The 18,238-nt window shown below is 48.9% G+C and overlaps 12 protein-coding genes across 12 annotated transcripts in view; 3 read left to right on the top strand and 9 right to left on the bottom strand.

The window, feature by feature from the left end:
- Positions 1 to 693, bottom strand: part of BU24DRAFT_194158 (uncharacterized protein) — a 1,687-nt gene extending 994 nt beyond the window's left edge. Inside the window, exons 1-2 of the mRNA XM_033521737.1 lie at positions 199 to 693; positions 1 to 85 (exon numbers count right to left, since the gene is read on the bottom strand). Coding sequence (XP_033384460.1) covers positions 1 to 85; positions 199 to 352 — 239 coding nt within the window. The 5' untranslated portion in view covers positions 353 to 693. The remainder of the gene's footprint in view (positions 86 to 198) is intronic.
- A 149-nt stretch (positions 694 to 842) lies between these two features.
- On the bottom strand, positions 843 to 2,326 carry BU24DRAFT_422458 (uncharacterized protein). Its single transcript, XM_033527987.1, has 5 exons — positions 1,653 to 2,326; positions 1,571 to 1,605; positions 1,440 to 1,514; positions 1,363 to 1,393; positions 843 to 1,312 (listed from the first exon to the last, which is right to left on the bottom strand). Exons 1-5 carry the CDS (start codon positions 2,097 to 2,099, stop codon positions 1,040 to 1,042), a joined length of 861 nt encoding a protein of 286 aa, XP_033384459.1. The 5' UTR covers positions 2,100 to 2,326; the 3' UTR covers positions 843 to 1,039.
- A 110-nt stretch (positions 2,327 to 2,436) lies between these two features.
- BU24DRAFT_422456 (uncharacterized protein) lies at positions 2,437 to 3,564 on the top strand. The gene is made up of 2 exons (XM_033527986.1): positions 2,437 to 2,769; positions 2,854 to 3,564. Exons 1-2 carry the CDS (start codon positions 2,502 to 2,504, stop codon positions 3,363 to 3,365), a joined length of 780 nt encoding a protein of 259 aa, XP_033384458.1. The 5' UTR covers positions 2,437 to 2,501; the 3' UTR covers positions 3,366 to 3,564.
- Positions 3,522 to 4,261, bottom strand: BU24DRAFT_422455 (uncharacterized protein). Its single transcript, XM_033527985.1, has 4 exons — positions 4,145 to 4,261; positions 3,889 to 4,095; positions 3,734 to 3,840; positions 3,522 to 3,681 (listed from the first exon to the last, which is right to left on the bottom strand). The coding sequence occupies exons 1-4, from the start codon at positions 4,215 to 4,217 to the stop codon at positions 3,628 to 3,630; spliced, it is 441 nt and encodes a 146-aa protein (XP_033384457.1). The 5' UTR covers positions 4,218 to 4,261; the 3' UTR covers positions 3,522 to 3,627.
- A 108-nt stretch (positions 4,262 to 4,369) lies between these two features.
- On the top strand, positions 4,370 to 6,592 carry BU24DRAFT_422454 (uncharacterized protein). Its single transcript, XM_033527984.1, has one exon. It carries the CDS (start codon positions 4,538 to 4,540, stop codon positions 6,353 to 6,355), a length of 1,818 nt encoding a protein of 605 aa, XP_033384456.1. The 5' UTR covers positions 4,370 to 4,537; the 3' UTR covers positions 6,356 to 6,592.
- Positions 6,593 to 7,884: 1,292 nt separating this feature from the next.
- On the bottom strand, positions 7,885 to 8,996 carry BU24DRAFT_492272 (uncharacterized protein; the record flags this gene model as incomplete). The annotated part of the gene is made up of 3 exons (XM_033533885.1): positions 7,885 to 8,435; positions 8,551 to 8,557; positions 8,625 to 8,996. 3 exons carry the CDS (start codon positions 8,994 to 8,996, stop codon positions 7,885 to 7,887), a joined length of 930 nt encoding a protein of 309 aa, XP_033384455.1.
- Positions 8,997 to 9,781: 785 nt separating this feature from the next.
- Positions 9,782 to 11,310, bottom strand: BU24DRAFT_346239 (uncharacterized protein; the record flags this gene model as incomplete). The annotated part of the gene is made up of 3 exons (XM_033523478.1): positions 9,782 to 9,862; positions 9,912 to 10,949; positions 11,122 to 11,310. The coding sequence occupies 3 exons, from the start codon at positions 11,308 to 11,310 to the stop codon at positions 9,782 to 9,784; spliced, it is 1,308 nt and encodes a 435-aa protein (XP_033384454.1).
- Positions 11,311 to 11,675: 365 nt separating this feature from the next.
- On the bottom strand, positions 11,676 to 12,966 carry BU24DRAFT_422452 (carbon-nitrogen hydrolase). Its single transcript, XM_033527983.1, has 3 exons — positions 12,839 to 12,966; positions 12,149 to 12,749; positions 11,676 to 12,082 (listed from the first exon to the last, which is right to left on the bottom strand). Exons 1-3 carry the CDS (start codon positions 12,881 to 12,883, stop codon positions 11,826 to 11,828), a joined length of 903 nt encoding a protein of 300 aa, XP_033384453.1. The 5' UTR covers positions 12,884 to 12,966; the 3' UTR covers positions 11,676 to 11,825.
- A 22-nt stretch (positions 12,967 to 12,988) lies between these two features.
- BU24DRAFT_422450 (uncharacterized protein) lies at positions 12,989 to 13,767 on the bottom strand. Its single transcript, XM_033527982.1, has one exon. It carries the CDS (start codon positions 13,676 to 13,678, stop codon positions 13,223 to 13,225), a length of 456 nt encoding a protein of 151 aa, XP_033384452.1. The 5' UTR covers positions 13,679 to 13,767; the 3' UTR covers positions 12,989 to 13,222.
- A 184-nt stretch (positions 13,768 to 13,951) lies between these two features.
- Positions 13,952 to 15,880, bottom strand: BU24DRAFT_194059 (uncharacterized protein). The gene is made up of 5 exons (XM_033521734.1): positions 15,718 to 15,880; positions 15,504 to 15,657; positions 15,375 to 15,396; positions 14,762 to 15,312; positions 13,952 to 14,714 (listed from the first exon to the last, which is right to left on the bottom strand). Exons 2-5 carry the CDS (start codon positions 15,504 to 15,506, stop codon positions 14,229 to 14,231), a joined length of 1,062 nt encoding a protein of 353 aa, XP_033384451.1. The 5' UTR covers positions 15,507 to 15,657; positions 15,718 to 15,880; the 3' UTR covers positions 13,952 to 14,228.
- Positions 15,588 to 16,074, bottom strand: BU24DRAFT_194073 (uncharacterized protein). Its single transcript, XM_033521735.1, has one exon. The coding sequence runs from the start codon at positions 15,952 to 15,954 to the stop codon at positions 15,670 to 15,672; it is 285 nt and encodes a 94-aa protein (XP_033384450.1). The 5' UTR covers positions 15,955 to 16,074; the 3' UTR covers positions 15,588 to 15,669.
- Positions 16,075 to 16,440: 366 nt separating this feature from the next.
- Positions 16,441 to 18,161, top strand: BU24DRAFT_441458 (uncharacterized protein; the record flags this gene model as incomplete). The annotated part of the gene is made up of 2 exons (XM_033530445.1): positions 16,441 to 16,569; positions 16,623 to 18,161. 2 exons carry the CDS (start codon positions 16,441 to 16,443, stop codon positions 17,964 to 17,966), a joined length of 1,473 nt encoding a protein of 490 aa, XP_033384449.1. The 3' UTR covers positions 17,967 to 18,161.
- Between the last annotated feature and the right edge of the window lie 77 nt (positions 18,162 to 18,238).

The raw sequence follows: 18,238 nt of genomic DNA, 5'->3' as shown, positions 1-18,238 counted from the left end.
CCCAAGGTGAGGAGGGTAGTGCACTCGCGGACTGAAATAGTCTCCTCGCTGGTGGGCATCACCGTGACAGAATACACCGTGCTCGCTGCTGTTCCAATTGAGTCTCACGTCTGAGAGCGAATCTTGTTTTGGGCATGTGTGAAGGGGGCATTGGCAGGCAAGGGTTGGATGGCAGGAGTGTAATGTGGGTATACTTACTATCATGAGGAGGGACGTCCAAGGCAGAGGCTTCATCACGAAGCTCCAGCACCTGGTTGTTTCCACCCGCAGCAGACGGGTATCCGGAGTGGCACTGAGCAACGACGCTGAAGCCAAAGACACAGGCGATAACTTCCATCTTCCCGAACTTCATCTTGAAGGTTGGGAGAAACAGTTGAACGAATGTGGGATATTGGTTGAGAAAGAAGGCGTCTGTGAGGTTTGAAAGGTTTGCAGACAGTAGAAGGAGTGTGGGTAAAGAGTGTAGTGGGTAACAAGGTGAAGTTGGTTGGGGGCACACTGTTTATACTGCGAGGCTAGGAAGGTCTTGGCGACAGTGAGGTCGAGCGTCACGTCAACAACAAGTATCCAATGAGAGCTTGGGTAATAGTTTTACGCGTCTAAGTGAGAGTGGTGAGATTGGGAAACAGAGCCTTCCTGAGCGCCTTTATGAATGCCCAGATTCAACGATCAGAGAACTATATGACCTTGAAGAGTGGGATGGAACATGTATTCTGCACTGCGTTTGCTAAGTGAAATTTGCCCACGCCCGGCAGAAATTTTGATGATACTCGACTAGTCAACCTTTCGGATTGACCTTGAAGAAGTAGATGTAGAAACATCGATACTTAGAATGAATATTTTGGATTCCTATAGTACAGTGAACTCCAGCAAGTAGTTTGTCTATGGACACGAGATGAATTCTACCAATGAATCATAAACATACAATCTCCTTGGGGTGCATGCCCCTCGGAGTATCATACAGATAACGCCAATTTTTCATGCCCTCTCCTCGCAGGTCCAGAGTATCAAACCTCCAAACGTCCCAACACTGACGACCTTAATCACCATACAATTCGATAAGATGGTTAAGCATCTTGCGTTTCAAAGCAAGCAATTGTGTTCTAGTTATCTTCTCACTTGCACCATCGCTTGCAAGCGTACCACCTTCAGCAGGTCCATCTTCGTCCGGGATGACAAGGTCAGGCCTCATCCCGAAGAATGGGACGCCCAAGCGTCCAAGTTCCTCAGATTGGGCATCGGTCATCTGCTTGCATGCTCGATAGACCTTGTTATAGAATTGATCAAGCTCTTCTTTGTCACGTTGGGGAGTCTTGGTCTCATCGTCAGTGTAGTATGGCGAAAACAGTCACACTGACTTACTCGAAGAAGTGGAGCGCTTGCAAGAAAGGATCTACAATAGTCAGCCCTATAATAGAAGTGGATGTTGCGTTACATACATAGCAGCTCGTTGAGTCAGTTCATTGTCTCTTTTAGCTATCTGTTCTTCAACGATGCGTTCACGACCATTGTTCCTACAATGACACCGATTAATTATGGGCCCAAATAATTTGAAAATGTGGCAGCTCACCAATCTCGTATGTTACGCTCTTGGTCTTTGATTAACTGTTAGAGCTTAGCATCATTCTAGGTCAAAACATCGAGTCTGGAACCTTTTGCACAGCTGTCCCAAATGCAGGGTTTTGAGCAGCAATCTTGCTTACAAAGCGTAAACCGAACTTCCATTCCGTGATAGTAGAGCTTTTCGAGACATCAATGATGGGTGTCGATGTTCGTTGGGCTGGAGGAACTTGACGTTGTTGAGGGGGCGTGGCCCGGCCTTGGAGTCGGGGATCTAATGATGCATTGCGCCCGAATGAAGTACTGGCTGATGTAGAAGAATTTACATGTTGTTGCTGGTGATCATTCGTGGTACCATAATGTGCTTGCGGATATGACTGGGAGCTATCATAATTCTGGGGTATGTACTGTTGCTGTTGCTCTTGCTGCTGTGGATCTGGTGCCGGCAGGGTAGGGAGTTGTGGCAATGGTGGCAGGCTTCTCAATGTCTTCAATATCTCTTCCAAATCCAGCTGGGAACCATTATTGTCCTGAGCCATGCTCGAGGTCGATCTCGAATATATATACAGACCAGTATAAATGAACTACTTGGCCTAAGCTAGCTTGCTATCGGAGACAGTGGGTAGTAGATGGACACAGCGAATTATGACCTGGTCACTGCGATGTCGATGGCCTCAGACAAATTCCACTGGACTGTTATATTGTAATCTGGGCGCAGCCTCTTTCCCCATCACAAGACCCCAGGCCCGAATGTGTTGACATGTAGTTGCAGGTGTAGAACTAAGAAACCCGATTTGGACTGGCCTTGAAGACGCTCGGACCCAAAATGTACGGCATTCTCCGCATCTACAACTTTTACAGAAACATCATTCGACAGCCCGCACCCTCCGCAACTGCCAGTCCTTTTTCTTTTGTGACTTCCACTGTCCCTCAATTGCACAATGGTCAAGTCTACAAAGGACTCGACACGATTTACGGCGACTGGAGTATGGGCACATACCAAGCCAGGCGGCCGAACGACAACGCTTCAATTCGCGGAGCCAGCGCCCAGAAATGAAACGCCACAGCAAAAAGTGAAGAGATTGAGGGAGGCTGCCAACAGAGCGAAAATGGCACAGGTCACCAAATGGGATGTCATGTACTTCTATGGGAGAATGGGTGCAGATTTCGCACACAGAGCTGCGGTGTATGGAATTGTTTTTGCGACAGGTAAGACAAGCACCATTTGTGGCTCCATTCGCTGCCCGTTCCGATCGATGTAACATAGCCGAACCAACCACTAATGTTATATAGGCTGCATTGGTGTTCTCGCCGTCTTCTCAATAGGAGACATGGTTGTCTACAATCGTCGAAAGCGTGCAATCTATTTCCAGCAACAAGAAGAGGAACAAGCGAAGATTCTCGCTTCGGCTCGAGCCGCTGTCGCCTCGGGCTATGCGTCGCCTGCCCAGACCGCATTGGTTGAAGGAATTCGAGAGGAGGAGGAGGCAATGGCACAAAAGAAGAAGGAGAGGAACGTTGGATCAAGGATGTTGTGGTGGTTGCATGGTGACTGGAAAGAAGACAAGGCACTGAAGGAACAAAGGATGCTGGCCGTCCAAGATGTCAAGAACGAGCAGGCAAATCTGGGCATCACCCAAGCTGTGCAGGAGGCCAGGTCGAATATTTCGGAGTCAAGTACTGCAGTCGTGCCAGATGGTGGACCACTAGATCAGGTTGCAGCAAATGCGGCTAAGTCCGCAGAGGAAACCAGTAAGGGTTGGTTCGGATGGGCGAGCGGTGGCTCCAAAAAGTCGGATCAATGATCTAGTGGGACTGGCGGTGTCGCGTCGTTGAGGGCCGGAGGTGGTTATCTTCCGTGTATCATAATTGATCTCCTAGCTTGTACAGTCTGTACGCTATTGTTCTACTATCTGTATTGCATTATGGCGTCACGGAGGCATATATTGCATGTAGATGAGCTTAGCTTGGGTATCTGTAAAATTTCATCCATGAATTTATGTTCACGTTCTTGTAGTAGAAACGCCCCGTATCGTATGCTGAACGCCGACGGTCGCCACATCTCTTTCACTGACCTGATTGACCAGACACCGGAATATATGACGTTCGTTCTCGTGTCCTCTGAGAATGTGTTAAGTAATGCTACCAGTTCGTACTTGGGAGATCTACTTACAGTCGTCCACTGATCTATCCACGGTCTTACAGCTGCGTAACTCAATAACCCGACGGTTGCAATTATAAATATGAACACTACTGTGCGATCCTTTGCGGAATCCCGTTCTATACGTCGTTAGGAAGACGGGTAATATTCTCAATTAAGCTACTCACGGAAACAAGCTGTGAGCACATTGTCCTCCTTCTCGCCTTTACAGAAGCTGTAGCTTAAACAGAACTGTCGGTTGCAGTCATTGCACGTCTTTTTGGCTGCGCGATCTTTTATGGAATTTGTAGAAGGCTTTTGGGAGTTCACGGGAGAATCGAGCGCAACGATAGTGCTATTTCCGAAGCATGTGCATTTGCAGAACGATGTAGGTGCTTTGTCGTCGTCAGTTCGGAGGCCATTTGAGAGGAAGGCCAGACTTACTTGAAGCTAAGGCGAATTCGAATGTGAAGAACAGAACCAGCAATATAAGATACCAGTGATTGCGTCTCTGCATGATTGTTGACTTGCGCGGTCACAGTTTAGAGACAGGCAACATTGAGGAGGATTACCTTTGCGGAATCAAAGCTCCCTCGCCGCTGACCAGCGCCCGGGCCACCGGGACCGGGCCTTAGCTAGGTATTCGATTCTTCCCCTCTACTCGTAACACTTCAACAACACTCTTCCAGATCATCATCCATCCATGCCGGGCCTTTGGTGCTGGAGTAGTACTATACTTTCATGAATATGCCATTTTTTTCTTCGTGAGTAGTCTGCGTCTATTGTGGAACCGGACTAGATCCACCTCGTGTGACAACCATCGTCACTCACAACTCAATGCCCGCTACAATCGCGAGCGATCGCAAGAAGGCTGGAGCTGTCGCAACGCGTAATTCTGCCAAAGAAATTGGCGGAGATTCACAAGTAGACGAAAACGCCCTCGTCCGATTACACGTTACGCCGTTTACGCCTGCGCTATTGAAGGTTTACCTCGCTCCATCCGTCTTACCACTCGCACAAAATATCTCGTATCACACCGTCGAGACCTTTCCCGATAAGGGCTTTGGCTACGTGGAGCTGCCTGCCATGGAAGCCGCCAAACTCAAGAAGAAACTCAATGGCTCTACTTTGAAAGGTTCTAAAGTCAAGATCGAAGAGGCAAAGCCTGAGAAGCGAAAGGCCAATGACGATGCCCAGGACGACGAAAAAGCCGTGAAACGCGCGAAAAAGGAGAGAAAGAGGAAGGAACAGGGCGTGATTGAAGGTGCAGAATTGCCAGGCGATAGGAAAATCAAGAGGGGCTGGACAGAGCCACCTGCGAAAAATCGAAAAGAAAGGAAGGACAAAGATAAAGACAAGAAGGATAAGAAGGACCAAAAATCAAAACAGAAAGAGTCCAAGTACACGAAAGAGCCGGAAATGCTGTTCAAGACCGTATTGCCACCCGTTATTGCCACTGAGATGGCCAGCAAGGACAAGTCGAAGTCGAAGAAGGACAAAAAGTCGAAGAAATCAAAATCTCAGCAAGAGACAATCGTACATGAGTTTACGAACAACTCAAAGCAGCCTAGCTTCCTCAAAAGTACTCAAGTCGTTACGGAGGCTAAGCCAGCGGTCGAATACATTAATGGTAAAGGGTGGGTTGATGAGGATGGTAACGTCGTTGAGGCCGAAACTGGAAAGGCTAGATTCCGGCGGATCCTAGAACTAGTAGATGTTGAGCCTATGGAGAAGAAAGACACAGCAGACCCTGGATCCGAGGCGAAGAGCAGTAGCAAACCCAGACCAGCGAGAGAGAAGAGGGTGAAGAGGAAAGCAACCCCATCGCCTTCATCGTCTGAGTTGGAAGAATCTTCCGTGGTCTCTTCCTCCTCTGAGAGTGAAGATTCTGAATCGGAAGATGAGGCAGAGGCAGTCAACGAGCCTGCTGCATCATCGCCTCCCGCCGCTGAAAGCACTCCTGAAATCGCCGTGACTCCATCATCCCCTTCTGGGCGGAAACCGGAGGTTCATCCGCTTGAGGCTTTGTTCAAGAAGCCCAAACCAACCTCCATCGAGCTTCCCAACACTCCGGCAAAAGGTCTGGCTCCCATAAATACTTCGTTCAGCTTCTTTGGAAATGACGACTCCATGGAAGTTGACGCCGATGCATCCGGCAATCCTCCCGTCACTCCATTCACGGAGAGAGACTTAGAGTGGAGAGGTCTGCGAAGTGCTGCTCCAACGCCCGACACAGCAACTGTTGGACGTCGATTTTCTTTCTCTTGGCGCAAATCCAGCCAAGAAGTGGATGACGAGGAAGATGACGACGATATCGAAGCTGGCAAGCAGTTGAACAGTAACACCAAGGCTAATTCCTCTGTCGCACATCTACCTGGTCTAGCAGAAGAAGATGAAGATGAAGCCAACGAGCTCGACGTCGGCGGCGAGTCTGGCGATGAGAGTGATAATGATAGACAAGCAACACCAACCCGGTCCCAGAAAGGAAAGGCAGGCTTGAACGAGGAGGAAGATGAAGAGAAAGAAGAGAGCGAGTTTGCGAAATGGTTCTGGGAGAATCGAGGCGAGAACAACCGGGCATGGAAGAAGCGGAGACGAGAGACATTGAAGACGAAGAGGCTGCGAGAAAACAAGAAGCTTAGGAGGGCAGCGTGATAAGACGTCCATGTCTGGGCTTTTTGTAATATACCCTTCAGCCATTGCACCAATAACTTGGACGCAACGGACACTCGTAGTTGGATATGTGAAGATTGTTGCTTGCGACGGTCAAGCTTCTTGAACGTGGAATTGTATCTTGAGTCTTTATTGATGATCATACAAAGCATCGATCAAGGCTTTCAACTCTGCTTCAGCCCCAAATGTGTAGCCAAAATTTAGAACAACGCAATCCGAATTTTAGTTAAATAACGAAGCGTGGGAAGTGTAGCCAGACCTTCCAGTGCAAACTTTTCAACCAAGATGATTACGCATCTAATCCTTTCCACCGGACATGCCTTTCCCCATCCTCATCATACCCATCCCAAGGCATCTTCCTGGTCGGTCGCTCCAGAGCGTGTCCGCCATCACTGCTACTTGTTGTGCTCCGTCGGTCTTCAATGGTTCCATTGCTCCAGAGCAGGTTCTCGCCTATCATGCCTCTTTCCGTTGCTGTTATTATTTGCTCCGAAGGCATTGATATCGAAGATTTAGGAGAGTCTACTATAAGAAGCAGTGTTAAATAATGAATTGGCCAAGAGGGGGATCTAGTTCGGGGAGCGCTTACCGTGATTGGAGGGTGCATGGTCGCTAGTGTTCGAGTTTAATCTTCGAACGATTGAGGAGGACGAAGGATGTAATGTTAATCGATGTGAAACCGTATTTCCCATGTTAGATTTCTTAATCAATATCTTTATGGCTCGATTTTTTGTGTCGTGACTTTGAAAAGCTTTCGTGAAAGAGGGTTCTTGAATGATTATGGCTTGATAGAGAGTCACGAGTCAGTAGGTGTTCAATGAAGTTTAGTAGGACTAGCCAGACATTAGGGTAGTATTATGAAGCAGGAAACTAGCAACTACTTTACGTTATTGATGATTATTATATAGATCTTGTGCGGAGACTCTCATGGCATCAGCGAGCACGATTTCGAAGGGTCCCCTTGCTTGCTTTTTTCTAGTACACGTCCATGACGTCGATTCAAGATAAACTCAACTCCCAAGCCCGCAAAAGCAACCGCAGCGAGCCAAAAGCATTTCTAGATAGATCCATTGCGAAACAGTTACTCGTACCATTATGTCGGGCATTCCATACTAGTCAATTCAGGATAACCTATGGTAGTGAGACAAGAGGTTAGCGGGCTCGTAAGCTGAAATGCAGGTAAGAACCGTCAACAGTGGACCATGGATGAAGATATCGATTTTCAATAATTGCTAGAAATTAAGCAATAGATCCAAGATGTAACTTTCATCCAAATATGAGGGTCTCGCCCAATTCATGCACATTATATGCTGGTCTTATCGCTGGCAATTGCTCTAGAAATAAGAAACTATAAACAGAAAGGACAGAATTGCACGATCTATTGCCTTGTGTAGTCCCTCAAACAACGCCGATCCCAAAAAGATTACTCAAAGCACGAAGTGCTGGCATGCTTGGCCGTCCTTAGCTGTAGTACGCATTCATCATGCCCCGCCTTCACGGCGAAACCTCGATCAGGCTGTATCGTTTCCCGTTGTTTCTCCATTCAGGATGTCGCTCTCACTAGTTGGAGCACCAAGCCTTCCCCGCTGGGTCGGGGTGTTGGCATCATCTGGAGATCTGATCAACCTCTCTAGCTCTCTGATCCTCCGCTTCAACGCATCATTCTCCCGCTTAGCTTCTTCGAGCTCTTGTCTATAATGTGCGACCTCCTCGTATCTTGGCGTACTGACAACGCTTGCACTCCGTGCTACTTGCGGATTTGCACTTGTCGACGGGTCACTTGTTGCGGGTTGGGAGGACATGGAGTAACGATGAGGAAGATTCGTGGTGCCGGTTGCAAACGACGTAGGCCCACCGTACGCCGCGTTTATGCTGGCTCGTGAGACACTGGACGAACTGCGGTGTCGGCGAGAAGCTGTGGGATGCGTTGCGCCAGCCATAGGGCCCGTATGGGTTATCGACGGGTCGTTGACATCGAGAAGGACACCAGATGTAGCGCTAGAAGCAGTCGAGGCTACAGATGCTGAATGGGCGCGAAGAGCAGAGAGCTCACGGGTCAAGCCTTAAGACAAACGATGTAATCAGCAAAAAGTGATTAAGGATAGAAGACTTCGTCAGATTGTATCTTCTAATCACCGATTCCGATTATGTGTAAGGTCTGCTCTGGGGTTACTCACGGTTTACCTATGCAACTATGATGTCAGTCTTTCCGCTCTTCCAAGAATGCCGACCCGAAAGAAATATAACATACCACAGCCTCTTGCTCTTTTTCAAGCTCTAGATGTAGTTCGGCAGCCGTAAGTGGCCTTGGATGCCTCATAGGCACTCCAGTAGCATCGACATTCGGCACATGTGCCGATGACCCAGGACTAAGAGGAGGAAACGCACTGTTATGTTGAGGCATCTGTTGAGAAGATGGAATAGTACCCCCCGGAGAAGCAAGAGGAAGCGGTGGAGGACTCATGGGGTATATTTGCGAGGCTCGTCGTGATGCTGGTGTTGAGGATTGTCGAGAATGCGGAGCTGCAGCTTGCGTAGTTGGGGCTCCACTTCCACTTGGTGCTGCCTGTAACGTAGCTCCATTGCGGGGCGACGCAGGGACAGAATTCAGATCCGGAGCCATTTCGAAAAAGATTTGTCTACGTATGCGATGAGAGCAATGCACTTGCGCGGGTGCGTAAGGGCAGCGAAGCCTGACAAAGAAGCGCGGAGTGCGGAATGTGGAGAGGCAATGCGATGCGATGCGATGCGATACGGAGGGCAGAAGCAGCAACCACAACAGGTGTTGAAAAGGGTAGGTGTGCGGCTACTCTACTGCCATAGTTCTGTATTGTTATGACTGCTCACTCGGCTCAGAGCGACTTGTCCAGCCTGTGCTTGTGGTGATCTTATTTGTGACTGGTGTTGTTGTGTTGTCGTTAAAGAGCGGGGGCTTGTCCCGCCCAAGGTCCCCGAATTCTGCCAGGGTCAACCTATAGATGAAGTGCTTATTTCCTGACCTTGATATTTCACGTCGTCCGTATGCTGGTTTGTTCGATGCAACTACATAATATAGATAATTTATCATTCCATTTGTTACTCTCGTGGCTTTTATTTAACAAGCAAAGCAGCGACATGCTTGTCATAGCCTTGTGACTTGCTTCTACCCGCCTTATCGTTGTTCCATTCATTATGATTCGACTTTTTATCATGATGCTGAACAGTTCTACTCGCCCAATCGATGTGAGCACCCTAGCCAGAATCCCACCGCTCTTGCTGCGGCTTCATTTTGCCCAAGCCGTTGGGATTATGCATTTCATCACATCCTTATGATCCTTTCCCAAACTCCGAGCCGTATTGGTTTTCCCTCGGTGTGCTCCCCAGTTTCAGATTGGTAATCGGCACCAAACATTTATGTCATCGACTTATCTAGTACGTCCTGGCGAGGTTTCGGAGATACCAGTCTACGAGCCTCCTGCCTACCTTGGCCTCAGAGACGTGGATGAGATCCTGCGACTTGTTAGCTTTAGTCAAAACTTCAAGGACGAAATATACTTACGCCTTCCATAGCGTAATCAAGATCGCTGCTGTGGATGACTTCACCCTCCAAAAGTCCACCCTCGCTCCACCTTGTCTGCCTGTTCCTCTGCTTGTTAACTAGGAGCCAGCACCTCAGTTTCTCTGGCTCGACCTCGAGGAAACCGGCGAGTTTCTTGAGATCCATGGTGGTGTAAAGCTTGAGGTAGCTCTTAACAGTAGGCGACATAAGATTGTTCTTGACCTCGTCCATGAAGATACGCAGGTGGTGCTCGACAGGGTCGATGTTGATCTCTGGATTGTCGAAGTCGGGAGGGGTGGGGTTGATGAACTTGGGGCAGGCAGAGCGGAAAAGCTCTTCGAAAAGAGGAAGAGACTCTGGTCCACCACGCTGGAGGCGGTTGAATTGCTCGCCGTATTTCTCGCGCAGAGCGGTGTGGATTGTGTCATCCAGTCTGGTGGGCTGGAAAGCAACGCAGATGGCGATGAGTGCGTACATCTGATCGTTCTTCTTTGTGATAGAATCGTACTGAGCGTTCTTCTGGAAGTTCTTGGTCCTTGAAACGTAGACAAGGATGTGGCTGAACATGCGGATAGCATCTGCATATCGGCGCATCATCATGTAGGAGAAACCGACATAGTAGTAGGTGGTGAAGTGAGCGGCCATCACGCGTGCGAACATGGACTTCTTGTTGAGCTCGATATCGTCCAAAGTCTTGAGAGCGAGGCTGAAATCTCCAAGCAAGCAGTGCACTCGCAGGAGACCAACGATGGAGAAATAGCCAAGCATCTTATACAACGGCCTCTGACCGTACTCGCCAGCGTACGCGCTGGGATCCTCTCCACGCTTCATAGCTGCCAGTTGCTCACTGATTTGTGACCTCTGGATAAGAGAGTAGAGAACGTTGAGCACACTGTAGCAGCCCCATGTGTTTGGGTTTTCCCGCAAAAGTTGGATCTCCTCCCCATTCTCGCCCTTAGTAGCGACTTTCTGGCGGTAACTGCAGAAGCTGTTGAATTGGTAGATGAACTCGTCGATGACATCCCATGCCCAAGATGACTATGCTACGTTAGTACTGAACCAATGATATTCCTAGATGTAAGCTTTGAAGAACGGATTCTGAAGGTAGCAGAGTATATATTCCACCGATCTCTTCCTACCACTTGGAAGATGGAAAATCGTCTTCTTGTCCGCCTTCAAAGCAGCATCTAATCAGTGATAGGAATCTTACGTTTGGTGCCTCCAAATCTACAGGTCCCTCGGAGTTCAAGATGTAGTGGAAAAGGTTGCAGTAGTTGTCGTAGCTTGCGAATTTCGTCTCCAACGTGGCTTGGAACTCGAGCGGGGTCGCTGCAGCCTGAAGTTGCAACTGGATGTCCTGGCTGCCCGCGATGGATGGTATCCTGTCCAAATCCTCCATGCCATCGTAGTTGACTTGCTCGCGGTAATCGTTCGCCATCGTCTCCTCCTCCGCATCGGAGTCAACTCCAGGACGCACGGCGGCCTCACCCTGGTAAGCACCCCGGAGAGACATTTTCGTTCGATCGATTGTTTAAAGGAGCGGCGGGCCGCGGGATCGAATAGGTGTGAGAGTTGTCGTCCTGGCGGTCGTGGTTCAAGGTGCCCCGCGCACATATCGTAGAAATTCGCGATTTACGCTCGCTTAACTTTTGGGACTATAAATGCCAAGACTATGTCCACCAAAGGTGTCCGCCGCCACGTCTTTGCTTCATTCCAAATCGCAATATGCTTCAACGTTGGAAACCTTCGGGAAATCTCTCCTGAATTATGTATCGCCATGATATTAACTTGAGGCTTTTGAGGTAAATTGTAATTGTACGCGACGTATAGGTATTAGAGCAGCAACAGGCAGAGAACGAGTCTCAAAGGACTGTGAGGAGTCCATTGTCAAGCACTAGATGTAACAAATGCACTTCACAGCTTTCCCTTGTTCGCGGCCTGATCCTTCTTTGAATGCCTATAATCATAATGCCAATCATCCCGAGCCAAATCTGCCCTGACCTGATAGTTCTTCTCCGCATCCTCTAAAATCTGCATGTCGATGTCCACAACGCTCATACCTTCTGCACAACTTCCGAGCCTCGTTAACGGTCCAGCGAATGGAACTACGACCTGGGATAGACCGGCATAGCCGCGACCTGGTGGCCCACCAGCATTTGCAAAGACGATGGCTGAAGTAGAAAGTCAGTCAAATGTCGAAAGCTCGCCCCAGCACACATAAACTTTGGAAAGCATACCGCAGGTGTTCTCGAAGGCCCTTGCCGTCAAAGCACTATCCAAGAACAAGGCTTCGGCCGATGGGTTCAGCGCCAACCCTTCCTCGTTGCAATCCCTCAACGTCCAAAACGTGGGAATGATGATTAGCTTCGCCTCCTGCGCGATCAACTCACGGAAAGCCTCAGGGAATGCAAGGTCCCAACACACCAGTAACCCTACCTTCCCAACTGGCGTGTCAAAAACCTCGTGGACATCTCTTCCACTGCCCGTCAAATGCTCACGTTCGGGTCCCCATAGATTCTTCTTGACATACTTTCCCACAATCGCACCAGTGTGATCAATGAAATAGGATACGTTGAGCAACCGATCCTCTTCCTTCTCAGCACCGCTATGTGTCTCAACAATGGTGCCTGGGACGATGCAAATCTCGCATTCCTTGGCTAATTCTTGATATTTCTTGAGATAGGTCTCCCATTGCTCGCACAGGCCGATGAAGTTTGGGTCTTTCGGTAGCCAGTTGGTAAGATGATATTCCGGTAACACCGCGAGTTCTGCACCCTGTTGGGCGGCAGAACGAATGTAGTTTGCAGCTTTATTGAAGTTATGCTCAAGTTGCAGAGGCTGCCCCAATGTTAGTGCATGAGAGGTATATGGCTGCAGGTGAATGGGATGGCAGGACGAGTCAACTAGCAAGGCGGATGGTAGCGGACCTTTGGGTAGAGCTGAATAACAGCGACCTTTACTATCGGTGCCATAATTGATCCTAATTACTACGGGCGTTCGGCCAAACGTGATATGCCATGGACACCGTGTGAAGCAAGTTCCAGGGGAGGAGAGGGGGCAGAACTACTCGTACTCGGCTTTAACATGGAGTTTAAATTCAGCGCTAGCTAGTCAACATTCGTAGTATACTTTCAATGCTCGCTATTGGTCACACCTTTCCAAGCGGGCCTTGACAGATAATCATAACGTGAGGGCAAGATCGTTTACAGACCCGTTCTGTAAGTGTGAGATAGAAATGTTGTCCGATGCTCCGTCCCCCAAATACCTGTTCGCTGTTCTCTGTTCTCTGCCTCTCCATCTTAGTTAGGCCCTTAGGTGGACAGTGGACTCTCCCCAACAAACTGCCACCCAACTTCACCCCCATTCTTTCCCGTGCTTCGAGTATCCCCCATTCGAATCATTCTAATTCCATCTTCCCTGATAAGTCGATTCTCCGATTCTTTCAGTCTTCCTATATTGAGATTACTCTCGCATCTTTCCAGAAACCTCATCCAGTGCGCTCGATTTGCGAAAGTGTAGACGGTGACTACATCGTATTCAAAGCTATCTTGCGAGACGAAAAGGTAGTCGTCGTCTTGTCGAGCTTTTGCGTCCGTCCTGTCCACGTAGTGCCGCGTATGTGATAGTGGAAATTCATCGCCAACTACCTTCTTCAATAGTGGGATGTGTACTGTTTCGTAATCATTTTGGAAGGTGGATAAGCTCAGGCCTGGCTTGCGAGATAGAAAGATGACGATTGTGTAAGGCATGTCCCGCCAGTAGCTCATAGAGCTCTTAATGAGGAGTGGTTTGAAGTTTCAGTTCTTCATTTGTTATATGTGATGATTGAGAAAATTTGGGGGGAAATGTGAAGAGCATTTGTAGACGTGTAGGTATGCCGGAGTTTAGAGGAGCCAGCCTTAAGCCCGCCTTAGCCCGCCTTTTTCGTTTGATAACCCGGTATTGCGAGCAGGAACATCAGCACTGCAGTGATTTTGCGCGAATGAAATGGCGTCATGCACACCAAGTCCGTGGTGGTTGGAAAATTGTGGCGTACCTACCTAGGTACTTACAACTGTGGAACAAAAGAATCATATGAAATCGTGCTCCGACACCCCGTCACTAACCAGATGTGACGAGAAGAGATGTAGGAATATCCTATGCCTGTATTGAACTACACAAAGTAAACATGGATTGTGTTGAGACTGCGCATTAGTTCCACCTGATCGTGTTGGCACAGAATATAACATGGGACCAAAAACAATCATCGTTATACTCTGCTTTACTCCTTCGACGCAGTCGTTCCGGAACCCACTAATTCGCCATGACAACGTCGGTCTAATCATAGTTGAGTATGCTTCCACTGCTGCAAGAAGAATCATTGTCGTCACCACCAGATACTGAATCAGCATCATCCATACACAACATCGTGTACGGGTTCGTCATTGGGGAGGTCTGAGCAGGCTGTGGCCTCATAATGGGCTTGGTGCGCGTAATGTATCTGGCTGGTGGCAGAGAGGCGGCGCATTGATCGGCATGCCATTCCAAGCGTAGTCCTTTGTATACTGTACGTGACATCAGGCAGGCCCTCGCAGAGATGGCGTTGTGAACAGAATTCGTCGAAATCAGAACGTCCCCATCCTTGAAGGTGATATCAACTACCTTCAGTTCATGAATGTGATCTAGGTGATCACGTATTTGGTCTGCAGTGAGATTTCTCCGGGCTGCGTCACGAACGAGGATATTTCGGGTAGCACCACGGGCGATGTTGTATGCAACATAGGGGGGAAGGTTAAACTGATGGTGATTCCAACAAAACTCGAGCTACTGTATGTCAGAAGCGGTTTTAGACAACGCCGTAATGAACTTACTCTCTTCGTGTGAAGATAAACATCGTTTCGCTTCGCGTACGTTAGAAATTCCTGGGCACCTTCGACAAAGGAGACAGTTGCGGTCCGGTCATTACGTAGTCGAACGTCAAGGAGCCTTCCTCCACGAATGACCGAAACTAGGTCCTTGTAGGTTGTGCGATCAGACACATTTTTGACCAGAATAGTACGACGGTCCATGTCCAGTAATGACTGCACTGAATGATTCCGAACTCCCTGTCCGTCACTCTTCATTGTATCATTGACGGAATCAGCCACTCCACATGCATCTGTGTGACCATACATATCGTGGAGATATACTCCAGGAGACTCTTGGCCTTCATCAAGGGTAGAAGTGTCCGACACAGAGGCTTGACCAGTAGGGCATCTCTGCTGCGAACAGGCCGAAGGTTTGCAGTTGCTATTCTCCCATTTATCGTTTCCAAAGGTTCGTCGTGCGTGTTCCTTCTCGGTCAAGCCAACATCTCCTCTCAGGAGAGTCTCAAGTGTTTCTACGCTAAGGCCACCCTGGAAGAGCACAGATTTGAGCGTATCTGAGCTTGTTAGGATGATGGCTGCAGAATGGCCGGGTTTTAAATCCGAAAAGAGCACGTACTGAAGTCTCGTACCGCTTGCATCTGAACAAAGCCACCTTGTTAGCATATTTGAGACAATCAAAGCGGGCTCCCGCACCCGTGAGAGGAAGCAATAACTAGAGCGGGGTTACTAAGTTACTAAAACGTACCATCAATTCAAACTCTACTCTAGGAATGGTGACTGTCTTCGAAGACCTGGTGGATTCGTGGCGGCTGGATGGGTGCTGTAACTGTCAGTCGAGCTAAGAGTCCATGCTCATAAGTCAACAACAGTTGACCTCCCCTGAACATACATCATTGGCCCTGACTTCCAGGTCAGTATCTATACGTTTCGGAGGTGTAGGAGTTTGGGATATTACGCACTGATACGGTAGGCTTTCGACGTAGGAATTGTCCATCATTGGGGTCGCCATTGTGGATATAGACAGCTTGGGATTGTGCAGAATTCGGGCCACAAACAGTGGAAACGATAATGAAAAGGAAACAGGATGTCAAACTTTTAAGAGAATAGGCAAGGGCCAAGCTTGTTGCTTTTTGATGCAGGTCCAAGCTTCGTGCAACTTCCCTTCTATATATCTGCTGATAGCATTTTTGCTGCATTGAGTAGCGTATGACCAAGCCATAGTATTAACGATTGAGCAATGTCCAGGTCTGCTTCTGCAGACGGCAAGGCCGACCCCGCACTTGTAAAGATAATGTCATGGTGAAACACTACCTGCTTTTATGAAGGGCCATTAAAGGCTTGAGCAATACGGAGCACATCTTGATTGACGATGCTACCTATTTATAGCAGTAACACAGCATCTCAAGTGTGAACAGAAAATGACAGGTCTCATCATGATCAGATGCAACAGACATAACCGCCCACCTTCCTAGAGATGATACAACAAATATAGAAGACGGATATGCGGACATCTTGCGGCACAGACACAGGCAGTGGCAGAATGAAGAAGTAAGGGTAATAATTGTGATGGAGGTTGCAGTGCAATGCACTTGGCAGGTCTCCCCAATTAGGCATGGCACCTTCTGGAGCCGAGGGGAATTGCAGGTCTCTGCCGCGCCCGCGTCATCTGGAACTTTTCGCTCATGGACACCACCGAGCCCTTTGCGTCGCAGCATGGCCGTCACCAGCTAGCACAGCAGATGAAAGTTGAGCCTGGCGACGGCCTCAGCTCCTATGTCTCCCAATTGACAGGAAACCCCTTCTTCAGTGCCGTAAGGTCCCTTTGTTGAGATCATCTTTGCGGCGTGCTCACTGATTTTCGTAGGGTTTCGGCCTCGCAGCCCTCGCCGCCGCAGCGCGCATAGGCCAGAAAGGAATTCAACATGGCGCCTCGCTGATACGCCGCCGCATGCTAGTCGATCTCGAAGTCACTCATCACGACGATGCCTACCCTATGCTTCTCAATTGGATGACTGCTTTCCACAGGGCACAGCACACGGGCGCCCAACTCTCGAAGAGCCCCAAGAACACAGCAAGCGGAGGTGTTCTGTCCTCACTCATTCAACGATTTAATCCTCGCCTACACCACCTACAAGTCCATACCGTTTTGCCGAAAGATGGGCCATCGCACGCTGCACATTTCTCATTCGTTCCTGGTCATGGAAGACAGATACTCCGATACGGCACATCCTTCATACTGGTCGACCGGCAACGAGAGAAGACCCTCAACATCGCAAAGGGGGAGCCATTCGAGACGATATCTTTAACCACGCTGTATTCTCAACGTGAAGTCTTCGAGCAAATCTTCACAGAGGCTCATCAGTTGTACCAACAAATGCACGAAGGGAAGACAGTGATATACACTTCAATGGGCCCGCAGTGGCACCAATTTGGGGAGGCAAAAAGGAAACGTCCACTCGAATCCGTAGTGCTCGAGCGCGGCGTCAAGGAACGGATTGTGCAGGATGTGCAAGCATTCTTAGAGGCGCGGACGTGGTATCTGGACAGAGGTATCCCGTATCGCAGAGGCTATCTACTATACGGCCCTCCTGGAACAGGGAAAAGTTCCTTTATTCAAGCATTGGCGGGGCACCTTGATTTTGATATTGCGATTCTGAATGTTAGTGAGCGAGGACTTACCGACGACCGTCTGAACCACTTGCTGACGAAGGTTCCGAGACGAACCATCGTCTTGCTTGAAGACATTGACGTCGCATTTATGAATCGCAAGGCACCTGGATCAGATGGGTACAGCGGGGCTACGGTCACATTTTCGGGACTATTGAATGCCTTGGATGGTGTTGCGAGCGCCGAAGAGCGCATCATTTTCTTGACGACAAACCATGTCGAAAGGCTAGACGAGGCTTTGATACGGCCTGGTCGGGTCGACATGACAGTCAGGTTGGGCGAGGCGACAGAATATCAGATCGATCTGCTATGGGATCGATTCTACGCCGAAGTGGATAGCAGCGGTGAGGCAAAGAAGCGCTTCATGGCTAGAGTGAAAGAATTAGGGCAGAGCAATTCGCTGAGTACAGCAGCGCTGCAGGGTTTGTTTCTGTATAACAAGGACGATGCGGATGGGGCGATCAAGATGTTAGAAGGCCTCACCGCTGGTCAGGACAGCCAACCCGGACATGTGGACATCAAAGGGCACGTGGATGTATGATGATGTGGGGTGGTCGGGATGGTCAGGCTGTGTGACGTACGGAGAGAAAAGTGTGTGTACAACGAAGACGACGACGATGGACGTATGTACGAGTATGTGTATCTATATGTATCCTTCATATTACATGCTGTTTACTGCACATATAATGTAGAATATATTGTGATAAGGTCGGATAATTTATTAGAGTTTCGCGACGAGAACAAAGGAAAAGAAAGCAAAGGGGAAACGGCCTGAAACGGAGTGACTTCGGCTGGCACACTAACTAGTACTGT

This window comes from Aaosphaeria arxii (genome assembly GCF_010015735.1).
Source record: "Aaosphaeria arxii CBS 175.79 unplaced genomic scaffold BU24scaffold_4, whole genome shotgun sequence".
NCBI lineage: Eukaryota > Fungi > Ascomycota > Dothideomycetes > Pleosporales > Aaosphaeria > Aaosphaeria arxii.
The sequence above is the reverse complement of the archived record's forward strand: the minus strand, read 5'-3'. Positions and strand labels throughout refer to the sequence as shown.

Bases quoted from the DNA above. Each gene is read 5' to 3' on its own strand.
- BU24DRAFT_422458 (XM_033527987.1), bottom strand. From the start codon at position 2,099: ATGGCTCAGGACAATAATGGTTCCCAGCTGGATTTGGAAGAGATATTG. The intron at 1,606-1,652 runs GTTCCAGACTCG...AAGCTCTAACAG, and splicing joins TTGGGACAGCTGTGCAAAAG to TTAATCAAAGACCAAGAGCG. The intron at 1,515-1,570 runs GTGAGCTGCCAC...GTGTCATTGTAG, and splicing joins GAGCGTAACATACGAGATTG to GAACAATGGTCGTGAACGCA.
- BU24DRAFT_422456 (XM_033527986.1), top strand. From the start codon at position 2,502: ATGGTCAAGTCTACAAAGGACTCGACACGATTTACGGCGACTGGAGTA. The intron at 2,770-2,853 runs GTAAGACAAGCA...AATGTTATATAG, and splicing joins TGGAATTGTTTTTGCGACAG to GCTGCATTGGTGTTCTCGCC.
- BU24DRAFT_422455 (XM_033527985.1), bottom strand. From the start codon at position 4,217: ATGCAGAGACGCAATCACTGGTATCTTATATTGCTGGTTCTGTTCTTC. The intron at 4,096-4,144 runs GTAAGTCTGGCC...ACGACGACAAAG, and splicing joins CGAATTCGCCTTAGCTTCAA to CACCTACATCGTTCTGCAAA. The intron at 3,682-3,733 runs GTAAGTAGATCT...ACACATTCTCAG, and splicing joins GGATAGATCAGTGGACGACT to AGGACACGAGAACGAACGTC.
- BU24DRAFT_422454 (XM_033527984.1), top strand. From the start codon at position 4,538: ATGCCCGCTACAATCGCGAGCGATCGCAAGAAGGCTGGAGCTGTCGCA.
- BU24DRAFT_422452 (XM_033527983.1), bottom strand. From the start codon at position 12,883: ATGGCACCGATAGTAAAGGTCGCTGTTATTCAGCTCTACCCAAAG. The intron at 12,750-12,838 runs GTCCGCTACCAT...ACATTGGGGCAG, and splicing joins TTATTCAGCTCTACCCAAAG to CCTCTGCAACTTGAGCATAA. The intron at 12,083-12,148 runs GTATGCTTTCCA...TTTCTACTTCAG, and splicing joins GGCCTTCGAGAACACCTGCG to CCATCGTCTTTGCAAATGCT.
- BU24DRAFT_422450 (XM_033527982.1), bottom strand. From the start codon at position 13,678: ATGAGCTACTGGCGGGACATGCCTTACACAATCGTCATCTTTCTATCT.
- BU24DRAFT_194059 (XM_033521734.1), bottom strand. The intron at 15,313-15,374 runs GTACGTGCTCTT...TAACAAGCTCAG, and splicing joins GCAAGCGGTACGAGACTTCA to ATACGCTCAAATCTGTGCTC. The intron at 14,715-14,761 runs GTAAGTTCATTA...GACATACAGTAG, and splicing joins TTTATCTTCACACGAAGAGA to CTCGAGTTTTGTTGGAATCA.
- BU24DRAFT_194073 (XM_033521735.1), bottom strand. From the start codon at position 15,954: ATGCAGCAAAAATGCTATCAGCAGATATATAGAAGGGAAGTTGCACGA.